Source organism: Labeo rohita, chromosome 22 (genome assembly GCF_022985175.1).
Source record: "Labeo rohita strain BAU-BD-2019 chromosome 22, IGBB_LRoh.1.0, whole genome shotgun sequence".
NCBI lineage: Eukaryota > Metazoa > Chordata > Actinopteri > Cypriniformes > Cyprinidae > Labeo > Labeo rohita.
Window position 1 is genome coordinate 27,789,727 of NC_066890.1, and position 12,978 is coordinate 27,802,704.

The 12,978-nt window shown below is 33.1% G+C and overlaps 1 protein-coding gene across 5 annotated transcripts in view; it reads left to right on the top strand.

Moving 5' to 3' along the window:
- Positions 1 to 3,459: 3,459 nt before the first annotated feature.
- Positions 3,460 to 12,978, top strand: part of ap3d1 (adaptor related protein complex 3 subunit delta 1) — a 47,021-nt gene continuing 37,502 nt past the window's right edge. For all 5 annotated transcript variants that reach the window (XM_051095314.1, XM_051095315.1, XM_051095317.1 and 2 more), the window contains exons 1-3: positions 3,460 to 3,751; positions 11,805 to 11,900; positions 11,996 to 12,076. In XM_051095314.1, coding sequence (XP_050951271.1) covers positions 3,656 to 3,751; positions 11,805 to 11,900; positions 11,996 to 12,076 — 273 coding nt within the window. In that variant the 5' untranslated portion in view covers positions 3,460 to 3,655. The remainder of the gene's footprint in view (positions 3,752 to 11,804; positions 11,901 to 11,995; positions 12,077 to 12,978) is intronic.

Sequence of the window (12,978 nt, forward strand, 5' to 3'; positions counted from 1 at the left end):
CGTTTTTGGGTATTCACATGTGTTTGAACATTTTGGGCATCACAGATGCATCTAAACATTCAAGTTTGAAAACCTAAACTGAGCATCATAAGCACATCTGAAGCTTCAAACCGAACACGAGTTCAAATGTTCGCCTTGAATATTTTGTGTTCAATATAAAAATTCGACCATTTTAACCAACATTTTGGCCATGTAGTTGCACCGAATGTTTGAACTAGAAATGTATCGCCATCACGGGTGCGTTCGAACAGTCGAATCGAACATCATCATAGTATTCAAACATTCGATTCAAACATGTTTGAGCGTTGCAGCCGTCATCATGCGCGTTCGAATCTTCGAATCGAACATACATGGTCTAACGTCGTCAGAACGCGCTCATGATGCCCAACACTAGCTTGAAATCCACAATGTGTCCCCAGGATGTTATTCCGCCACGCTTTCTCAGGCAGATTATTGACACTGTTGGCCCTGATCTGCTGTCTGTTATTTATAAGTGTCTCCAAACTGGTACTGTTCCCCATGATTTCAAACTTGCTACAGTGAGACCCCATCTTAAAAAAACAAATCTCGATTCCACACTGCTGTTTAACTTCCGTCCCATTTCAAATCTGCCTTTTTTATCTAAAATCCTTGAGAAAGTTGTTTTAAACCAACTTCAGTCACATTTATCTTATAATTCTATTTACGAAAAGTTTCAGTCTGGTTTTAAATCTTGCCATAGCACGGAGTCAGCCCTCTTACAAGTTTTAAATGATGTTATGTTGACTACGGACTCTGGCCAGTTTACGGCTTTGGTTTTGTTAGACCTCAGCTCTGCCTTTGATCTGGTCAATCATAATGTTCTAATTTCACATCTTGAAACGTGCGTTGGTTTACGGGGCATAGTATTGCAATGGTTTAGGTCATATCTTTCTGACAGGAGGTTTGTGGTCAATATTGGGCACCATTCCTCTTCTGAGATACAGTTAAGATCTGGTGTACCTCAGGGATCGATTCTGGGTCCAGTGTTGTTCTCTCTTTATCTGCTTCCATTAGGGTCTATCTTTAGTAAATATGGGGTCTCTTTCCATCTGTATGCAGATGACACTCAGATTTATATTCCTTTAAAGCGTGGAAATAAGAATGCCTTTAAGCCTATTCTGGATTGTTTGGAGGAGCTAAAACTTTGGCTGGCAACAAATTTTTTGAGCCTCAACGAGAGTAAAACTGAATTCATAGTGTTCGGTCCTACTGATCAATGTGTACATGATTTTAAAAGTACATCTCTATCACCGTACAGTACCTCATGTGTCAGGAATCTGGGTGTTTTGTTTGACAGTAACCTCAAATTTGATAAGCAGATAAGTACAGTGGTTAAGTCTTGTTTTTACCATATTCGTCTTCTTTCAAACGTAAAGCCATTTCTATCTCTAAAGAAGCTTGAAATAGCTATGCACGCATTTGTAACATCTCGGCTTGACTACTGCAACTCTTTATACGTCGGTGTCTCTCAGTCTTGTGTCTCTCGATTGCAGTTAGTCCAAAATGCAGCAGCCAGGCTTCTCACAGGAAAGCGCAAATATGAGAATATTACGCCGGTTTTAATTTCACTTCATTGGCTGCCAGTTAAATATAGAATTGATTATAAAATTTTAATGTTTGTTTTTAAATCTTTACATAGTCTGGCCCCACAATACTTAACTGATTTGTTACAGCCTTACATTCCATCAAGATCACTCAGATCTAATAATTTTAATTTGTTGCAAGTGCCTAGGACAAGACTAAAAACCAGAGGTGACCGTGCCTTTTCTGTTGTTGGTCCAAAGTTATGGAACGATCTCCCGTTTCACATCAGAGCTGCCCCAACCTTGTCTGTTTTTAAGTCCACTCTTAAAACCTATCTATTTTCCTTGGCGTTCAACATCTCTTGAACTATTGTTCTGTGTTTTTGGCCTTAGGAACCTCGTCTGTGTTTACAGCTTTGTGTGATATTATGTTTTATAATTTGTGTCTGTTTTACTGTGTATTTATTAATAGTGTTGTAAAGCACTTTGGTCAACCTCGGTTGTCTTTAAATTGTGCTCTATAAATAAAAGTTGTATTGTATTGTATTGTAACACATGCTGTCTGGATAGACAGTTTAAGCATTTAAATATATATATATTTCAAAAAAAAAAAAAAAAAAAAAAAAAAAAAAAATATATATATATATATATATATAATTTTTATATCATAAAATATATATATTTAATATATTTTAAATTGTTAAAACATTGCCTGATTCAACATAATATCTCCAGAAAGTAAGGTTTAATTGATTAGAATTACTTCTTTATGCAGTATAAATCTATAAAACCAATAAGCACGTTCTCAACAATATCAAAAAGGAAAACGTCTAAGTATTTGTAAAAATGCTTTAAAAAAAATAACAGATAGTATTTTTTTATTGCTAAAACACTTCCTGATTCAACATAGTATCTCCAGAAAGTAAGGTTTAGTTTTATATATATATATATATATATATATGATTATGCAATATGAAACCGTAATGTGTAAAACCAATAAGCAGGTTCTCCACAACATTAAACAGGGAAATGTTTAAGTATTTAAATATAAATACTGGGTTATTTGCTAAATGTTTTATTCAGATAGTATTTTATATTGTTAAAACACTTCCTGGTTCAACATAGTATCCCCAGAAAGTAAGGTTTAGTTTATTAATATATGTGTGTGTATGTATATATATATATATATATATATATATATAGATATAGATATAGATATATAGATATAGATATAGATATATACAATATGAAACTGTAATGTATATTATAAAATATATATTTTTTATTAATTCATTTATATTTTATTTATCAAACATATATATAATATTTTAAAGTATTTAAATATAAATAATGTGTAATGTGTATATATGTATATTATATTTATTATTTATTAATACATTTATATTTTATTTTCAGATAGTATTTTAGATATATTATTAAAACTGTACTGTAAAACCTGAGGTTCTCCACAACATCAAACAGGAAAATGTTAAAGTATTTAAATATAAATACTGGGTTATTTGCTAAATGTTTTATTCAGATAGTATTTTATATTGTTAAAACACTGCCTGATTTAACATCATATTTCCAGAAAGTAAGCTTTACTTGATTAGAATTATTTATTTGTATAATATGAAACTAATCTGTGAAACCAATAAGCAGGTTCTCCTCAACTACAAAGGGAAAATATTTAAGTATTTAAATATAACTGGGCTATTTGCCTTTTTTAAAAAATTCAGATAGTATTTTATATTGTTAAATTTATATAACATAACATAATATTTTCTGAAAGTAAGGTTTGGTTGGTTAGTACGAGTGAAGACGTAAATGTCAAAATCCTAAATCCCGAAACGCGTCACGCAGGGGAGCGTCCAGTGCGTCGCGTTGCGCGTTTGTGGATGGGTTTGCCAGTCAGGTGATCCGTCCGCCATTTTGTCAGCCATTTCCTTCACTGGTCCGCTGCAGATCAGCACTTACAGAAAGAGCAAAACCCCTCCTGCACAGGCCGCTGTTCGGGACTGAATGAGAGACTAGCGCTCCAGCGGGCCGGTCAGTACTCACACAAAGCCCGTGTTTGCGGTTCGGTCCGGTAGGACGGGAGGGAAATCATCATGGCTCTGAAAATCGTGAAGGGAAGCATCGATCGGATGTTCGATAAAAACCTGCAGGATTTAGTACGTGGCATTAGGAACCATAAGGAAGATGAGGTGAGACTCTTTCAACCATTTATTTGCAGTAATGTGCTTCAAATCAGAATCGGATGTTTGCGTTAAACGCAGCTGGGATAAATGAATCAAGCTGAATCAAGTGTCAGTGATCTTAAATCACCTGATTTCAGGTGAGCTAACCGGCTAGAACCTAACAAATGTGGCTAGATAACAAAATACTTTGCTTTTTAAACAATATTTTAATGATTTTATAAAGCAGGTGACAGCTGTTAGGGTTGTTAGAACAGTCTGTTTTGTTTATCATGGATGAGGCCAGTTAGCATTGCTAACGGTTTAGACACTTACATAAATACGTTCTCCACAGTGAATACAAATGTGACTCCATTCTGTTTTTGACACGCGTAATTATGAATGTAATAAACGGACGCTAAAGAACAGATGTTAATTCAAAATAGCTGGCCTCACTTATGTGTGTCATGGGATTGGCCGTGTCTCAACACCTAGTGAGCTGCCTATCTAGACAGCATTTTCTGAGCCTCTCAGGCGCGTTCCGACAACGTTCGAATGTGTTATGATATTCGATTCGAAGATTCGAACGCGCGTTCTGCTTAAAAACTTTGATTCGAATGTTCGAATATGATTCGAATGTTCGAACTGACAAATGTTGTTGACCGATATTCGATTCGACTATTCGAAGGCGTCCGTAATGCCGATAAATTTCTAGTTTAAACGTTCCAGTGCAACTACAATGACCAAAATACTGGTTAATATGGCTGAATATTTATATTAAACAAGATGTTCGAGACGAATATCTGAACTCGCATTCGTTTCGATTGTTCTGATATGGCCAAAATGTTCAAACATTTATAGAAATCCCAAAAGCATTTAATTAAAATGTATGAAGACGCATTCAAAATGGTCAAAAATTCACGATGCCAACAGATTTGACCGTTCGAACATGTCCGTAATGCTAATAAATGTTCAATTCAAACGTTCAAATGTACCTACGATGCGATGATAAAATGTTTTGTTCAAATATGCGATAGATTTGATACGTTTGATGCGTATGTTTATGATGCCCACAAATGTTTGATTCCAGTGTTTGAACGCATATATGATTCCCAAAACGTTCTTTTCAAGTATGTGAATTGAAAAATGTTTGATTCAGATGTTCGAACGGATCGAATCGCCTTTGTGATGTTGTTTAGGTAGGCAGCTAACTAGTTATTAAGACACAGGCGTCGTCTTGGCTGTGAAATCCCAACTGTCAGTTTGACCACAGCGTCAGGGGTGAGAATCGCTGGTTTCTTGTGATTAATTTTTGTGTTGTGTGGTTGAAATGAAGATGAAATGATGAAGGCCTCAGGCTGCCTGGTTGCCTGTAATGACAAGGCTGAATTTGCTCTTCCAATATGCTCCATCCTCGCCCCTCCCTTTGAAAAAGGGAACAAGATGCTGTGACAGTGAGCATTTATGATCACAAACAGGGTTTCCCCATTTTATGGCATCACAGTTCTGTTCCTTTTTTTAGGAGATTGATATTCGTATTGATTTTAGTCACCTGGTTGCCCTTCTAGCGGACAGCAGGTCGGTGATTTACGTGTTATGAAATGCATTAGACCTAGTGAACGCTGAATAACACTGATGTTAAGTGTTTCTGTTGTGCCGTAGCCACTGAACATTTCGGTTTGACGCAGGGTGGACCTTCCTGGATGACCCGCGTTGTCCGATGTGGCCTTGAGTGTGTGGCGAAAAACACAGCATCATGATCATGATTTAGGTTACTTGAAGTTAATCTTTAAAAATAATAATAATTTAATAACACTGTTAAATGCCATCTTTAACGAATCCTAAAATGAATATAATTTTTTTTTATACTGTACTTTATGAAGCTGTAATGGCCAAATTTATATTATATTTTATTCTTATTTATTTAATTCTATTGAATTCTATTTTATTATTTATTTTCTATTAAATTATGTTAAATTCTTGTTTTATTCTTATCTATTTTTATACTTTATTCTTATTTTTATTTTATTCTGTTTAATTCTTATTTAATTCTATTTAATTTTTATTTATTTCTGTTTAATTCCATTTAATTCTGTTTTGTTTTTATTTAATTCTATTTTATCAATTTTTACATTTTATTCTTATTTATTGTTAATTTAATTCTATTTTATTCTTATTTAATATTTTATCTATATTTGTTTTATTCTCATTTACTTCATTCTTTTATTCTCATTTATTTAATTCTGTTTAATTCTCATTTAATTCTATTTTATTATTTATTTTTATTTAATTCTGTTTTATTCTCATTTATTTAATTCAATTTATTCTCTATTTTTGTTATTTTTATTTTATGCTATTTTATTCTTATTTAATTATATTGTATCTATTTTTACGTTTTACTCTTTATTTTTTAAATTCTGTTTTATTCTTATTTAATTTTTTATCTATTTTTATATTTTATTCTCATTTAATTATTTTTTATTCACATTTATTTGTTTAATTCTATTTTATCATTTAATTCTATTTTATTCTCATTTATTTAATTCTATTTTATTCTTATTTATTTTTATTTAATTCTGTTTTTTTCTCAGTTATTTAATTCTATTTTGTTCTTATTTAATTCTGTTTTATGATCTTTTTTTATATTTTGTTGTTTTTTTTTTTTTATTTATCTTTTATTCTTATTTAATTATATTTTAATATCTATTTTTATATTTTGTTCTTATTTATTTATTTTGAATAATTGATATAGAATTTTATTATCTGTATCTGTTGTCAGCTAAAACATTAAAATAATTATCAGTTCATCGTATTTGGCCAGATTGTTAATATCTGTAACTAATTTGGCCATTGTTAACGAAAATATGAATTAATAAAAGCAGTTTTGTTAAATCCAATAAAGCTGAAATGAAATATAAATACTTGATTGAAAAACTTAACAAAAAATAAAACTAGTGTTGGGAAGTTGTAAGATCAAGTACTAAAACTGCTGAAAACTGAAATAAAAATAAGTAAAAAAATATATTTTTTTTTGACAAACAAAAACTAAAAATTATGCTACAATTACAAAAAATGTAACTAAAATAAAAACAGAAAATATTTTAAAAAAAAAAAACAAAATGGTATATAAATAATACTAAAATGTACTTATCAATAATAACAATTTCTGTACTACCTTCATAATAAGTTTGTCATTTTATCGAGTACTAGTTGCAGCTCTACTTTGTAAACACTCAAAAAGTTGCTTAAGGTTTAATCCAGGTGTTTCATTTTGCATAAATAGCTGGCTTCGTTTTACAATGACTTTGCACTACAATCTCTATTCAGGTCTGACTGGTTTTGCTCTGTTTGGCAACCTGATTTCATTATTGTTCAATATCAAACTGGGTTTAAATCACACCTTTTATGCATTCAAAGCCAAACACCCTTTAAAACATGCTTTATTCTCTGCTTCAATGTTCCAGTTCTGCTCTCCAGGCCCTGTTTAATCTGCAAACATCTGGAGTCAGGTATCAGCGAGACTTCGTCAATGTAACCTGTACCGGCGTACCTAGATATCGTGTCTGTTACCTGGCCGACAGCGGACAGTGCTGTGAAATATTCATAGGCTCCTGAATGAACTGTCAGACTGTGCGTGTGTGTGTTCGCCACTCTGTTTGCTCTCTGCCGGCGGTTTCATGTGAGACCTCTATATTTGTTTTCCACGAGAGGTGGGTGTACTTATCCAAAGTGCTGGCTGGGGCTCAAAACTAGCGAACTGCCTACCTAAACTGTATTTTTGGACATCATAGTTGCATTTGAAACAAATTATTTTAGAGTCAAATCATTTCAAAACATCGTAGGTGTGTTTGAAGAGCCTAACTAGCTTTACAGTCACTTGTTTGCAAGTTGGTGTTTGAGAAGAAGGTTTTTCTCCAGACTGTGCTCTCTTGTTTGCTTGGGAAGGACATTGAGTTCGTCTTCATACTTCAGTGACGGTTTGCTGAGCTGGTCGAATCCAACTCTTGGCTAACTAACAAATATTTCAGTCACGGGCTGAAGTTACCCATAATGCACAATTCATTGGAGGTGAATGGCGTTTGGACAGGAATGTTTCATTCTTGCAGGGACGAAATTACCCATAATGCAACATTCATGACGATTTGACAGGAAAACCATCCAGACAACTGTTGTACTTCTAGAGTTTCATTTTTACTAGGTTGAAAATTAACCTTAATGCATCATTTATAAGTACTACATGAAGATTTGATGCAAGAACCTTCTTTTACCCCAATCTCATTAGGTGGGAATCACCCATAATGCACCATTCACAAGAATTTTGTAGAGACGTGACAAGAAATCACTTTTGAAAACCTTTTCTGAGCTTAAAATACCCATAATGCATCATTCACTGAAGTTTTTCCAAAGATATGGCCTTAAAATCTGGGGAACCTTCATTTATCTTGTTTTTCAACCTTCATTTATCTTGTTTTTCTCAGTTTTCTCTGGGCTTAAAGTACCCATAATGCATCATTCACATGGGTTTTGTGAAGGTGTGACTTGAAAATTGTCTGGAGAACCTTCATTTATCGTATAGTTTAATATTTATTAGGTGGAAATCACCCATAATGCACCATTCACGAGAATTTTGTAAAGACGTGACAAGAAATCACTTTTGAAAACTGTTGTTTGCCTTATTTTTTCAGTCTCTCTGGGCTTAAATTACCCATAATGCATCATTCACCAAAGTTTTTCCAAATATATTAAGAAATAGTTTTATATTTAATAGGTTGAAATCACCCATAATGCACCATTTAAAATATAGAGACGGGAAATCACTTTTCAAAATCTTGCCTTTTTTTTTTTCTCTGGGCTTAAATTACCCATAATGCATCATTCACTGAAGTTTTTCCAAAGATAAGGCCTTAAAATCTGCGGTACTTTCATTTATCTTGTTTTTCAGTTTTCTCTAGGCTTAAATTACCCATAATGCATCATTCACCTAAGTTTTTCCAGATATGTTAAGAAATATTTTATATTTATTAGGTTGAAATCACCCATAATGCATCATTCACAAGAATTTTGTAAAGATGTGACAAGAAATCACTTTTGAAAACTGTTGTTTGCCTTTTTTTCAGTCTCTCTGGGCTTAAATTACCCATAATGCATCATTCACTGAAGTTTTCCCAAAGATATGGCCTTAAAATCTGGAGAACCTTCATTTATCTTGCCTTTCAGTTTTCTCTGGGCTTAAATTACCCATAATGCATCATTCACATGGGTTTTGCAAAGATGTGACTTGAAAATTTTCTGGAGAACCTTCATTTACCTTGTTATTTTCTCCAGATTTAAATTAGAGATCAACCGATATATTGATTTTGTGATTATTTTTTCCAATATATAAGAATTTTACCATAATCAGATATCGGTTTTTTGTAATATCTGATTCACCGATAAACGCCGCAAACATAATTCTGATATAACATACCAGCTGAGAAATGCAGTAAAATACGATGTTTTGTTATTTTCCAATATTCCAGAGAATATTATTCAGTGAGTTAACATTATCCAGTAAATTATTCTTCACTCTTTATATTAAACAGCTTATAAACCTACTAAAACTGTAGTTTAAAATGAAGTTGATATGACTCGTGACCTTTATTTTCTAATATGAAGATTAAATTTAACATGAAAGACTGCTAATTTTCAACACTTTTAAAAAAAAATAACTGAAAAGAGGAAAAAGCAAAATGAAGTATGGACTTACTTCACTCAGTCATTTATTTATTTTATAACAGTAAATATCGGTTCGGTTATCGGGCACATAAACATGCAAATAATCGGTATCGGTTAAAAAAAAAAAAAAAAAAAAAAAAAATATCAATATCAGTTGATCTCTAATTTAAAGGTGCAATAGGTGATTGTCTTTAGAAACATTTTTTGTTATGCTGGTTGAAAGTCTCTTCACAGGAAGTGAAGTGGTAGAGACAGGGGGGTGGGGTTGGGAAAGGTCCTCGAGTCGGTATTCGAACACGGGACGCCCGGAGCCCAGCGGCGCTGTTTGTCGGCGCGCGGCCCACTAGGCTACTGTCGCTGATAGAAATTATTTTTTATGGAAAACATTTCAGCATTTTTCTCCATATAGTGGACTTCTATGGTGCCCCGATCTTAAACTTCCGAAATGCAGTTTAAATGCGGCTTCAAACGATCCCAAATGTAGTTGTAAACGATCCCAGCCAAGAAAGAAGGGTCTTATCTAGTGAAACGATCGGTTATTTTCATAAAAATAATACAACTTACATACTTTTTAATGTCAAACGCTCATCTTGTGTTACTCTGCCTGGACAGTTTTTGTTCCGGTTCATGACAGTTCTATATCATCCTATATCACTGTTTTACCTTTTTTGTTAAGGGTGTTTGATCTTCTTTCCATGTTCACTTTGCAAATACTGTGTTGGTACTTCTGCAGTGATGTAGGATGATTTTGAAATGATTTTTGAAGTTGAGGGAGAAAATACGACTGGAGTCGCTAGATAAGACCCTTCTTCCTCAGCTGGGATCGTTTACGACCGCATTTGGGATTGTTTGGAGCCGCATTTAAACTGCATTTTGGAAGTTCAAAATCGGGGCACCATAGCAGACCATTATATGGAGAAAAATCCTTAAATGTTTCCCTCAAAAAACCCTTTTTTTATTTACGACTGAAGAAAGACATGAACGTCAAAGGGACGAGTACATTATCTGTAAATTGTTGTTCTGTTGTCTCCTTTAAATTACACATAACGCATCATTCACATGGTTTTGTGAAGATGTGACTTGAAAATGGTCTGGAGAACTTTAATTTAACTTCTAGTAAATATATAAATATGTGGAAATCACCAATAATGCTCCATCCAGATGTGACAGAAATTTTTTTTGGAGATTCTTTGTTTCATTGTTTCATTGTCACTGAGTGAAAATTACCCATAATGCACCATTCGCAAGTGTTTTTGTAGGGATGGTTTCTGAGGAACCTTCTGTTACCCCGTATTTTCAGTCTTAGTGGGTGGAAATTACCCATAATGCACCATTCACAAAAGTTTTGCGAAGATGTGGTCTGGAGAACCTTTGTTTACTTTGTTTTCCAGTATTCGCTGGCTTAAGATGTCACTTGAAAATAGTCTGGAGAACCTTCAATTACCTTATACTTTTATATTTACTAGGTGGGAATCTTTATATACCCCATCTCACTGGGTGGAAATGACCCATAATGCACCATCCGCAAGAAGGACGTGATGGGAACCTTCTGAAGTACTTTCAGTCTCTATGACCTTAAATTACCCATAATGGGTCACAAGGGTTTTGTAAAAAAATGACTGGAAAATCTTCTGCTAAACATTCATTTACAGCATATTTACACGTTTTACCCCATGTAACAGTTCTCTAACCCCTTCAGTTGTTGCTGTCAATGTTCTGGCTGTCTCATGACTAAAGACACATGACCAGCACACTCCCCCATACAACAGCACTCTGTGTGTCCCTCAGACGAAGAGTGTGTGTGCCGTGTGGACACGGTTCTTCTCTCTCTGTCTTTAAAATGAATTCAATACTTAATCATTTAACAATGTATTGTCACCGGCCTTGAGATATTGTGGTTTATCAGTGGTTTATCAGTGGTTTTAGTCAGTCATTGAATGACTTACACAAACGCACACATGCTGACCTAGTTTTGAGCATTTGTTATTTATAGGTTTTGGTTTTCAACAATGCATCTTTGATTGTGGCTTACATATATAGTCTAAAAAATTTCTGAAAAATCATGAAGCGTTCAATTCAAATCCTTTAAGTCATGGATCATCAGTCTTGTTTTTCTCTGCTTCTAATGAGCCAAAAATGTGTGTGTGTAACCATTCAAGGCCTATAAAGTGGCAAAAATTACTTGAAAATCTCCCAAATCTCTGCTGGTTGACATATTTCAAATCACACTGTGTTGAAGATTTTTATTTTATTTAAGTTGTGATTTGATAGATGCTGCTGCCAACAGGAAGCTAAACGATGCCCCGGGCTGTCAAGGAGAGCGTTGTCTTTTTATATTCTCTAACAATACTTCCTGTTTCTTCTGCAGGCCAAATACATTTCGACATGCATCGATGAGATCAAGCAAGAACTCAAACAGGACAACATCGCTGTTAAAGCCAACGCAGTCTGCAAGCTCACCTACGTAAGACCGTCCATCACTTATATCCTCTCTGATCTGCTTTATAATGCTTTGGGCTCAAGGTGAAACTTATTCTTTTGCTTTTTTTCTCTGAGCAGTTGCAGATGCTCGGCTATGACGTCAGTTGGGCTGCGTTCAACATCGTGGAGGTGATGAGCTCCTCCAAATTCACATATAAGGTGAGGTCAGAAATAATATTAGTGTTCCGTCAGACCAGATCCAGAGGCTCACAACATTTTTTGCATTATTTATATACAATTTTAGTATGATTTTTTTTAATTATTTGTATACTATTTTAGTATTTATTAAGGCAAAATATTATTATATTGTTACTGTTTTGTATTATTTATATATTAGTTTAGTATTATTTATTAAAGCAAATTATTATATTTATATTATGTTATATTATTATAGCAAACTTTTATATTTTATTTTACTGACAGAAAACAATCTTTAATAGTTTAATAGATTTTTACTTTTAATTTTAGTTTGCAACGCTGATTCACAAACGGCTCCACTTGTTTTCAGCGAATCAACTGCTTTGCAGCGTTATTCATATATTGTTTCAGTATTTATTCATAAGAATAAATTAATATGAAATGAATGAGCTTTTAATAGTATTTTTTCAGTTTTAATTTTAATTTAGATTACAGTAATTATGCGCTTTTGCCATTTTATTAGTTTTTTTGGCAAGACTTAATACAGTAAGTATATGTTAACATAAATTAATGTAATTTATGTTAACAATGTAAATTAACATAACTAACAGAAAACACAACTTTAAAATGATTTAGTGATCTTAGTTAATGTTAACATTTGTGATACATTGTTAGTATTAAAAGTTGCAATTATTAGTTTTATATAAAGACCTGAGCTAACATGAACAGTGAACAGGTTGTATTTTGATTAACTAATATTAAAAAAGATTAATAAATCTTTTAACAAATGTTTTGCTCATGGTTGGTTACTGTTAGTTAATGCATTAACTAACATTAACTAGCAGAACCTTATAGTGAAGTGTTACTGTTTTTTTTTTTGGTTTGTTTGTTTGTTTTTTTTAATATTTATCTTTATTTCGGTT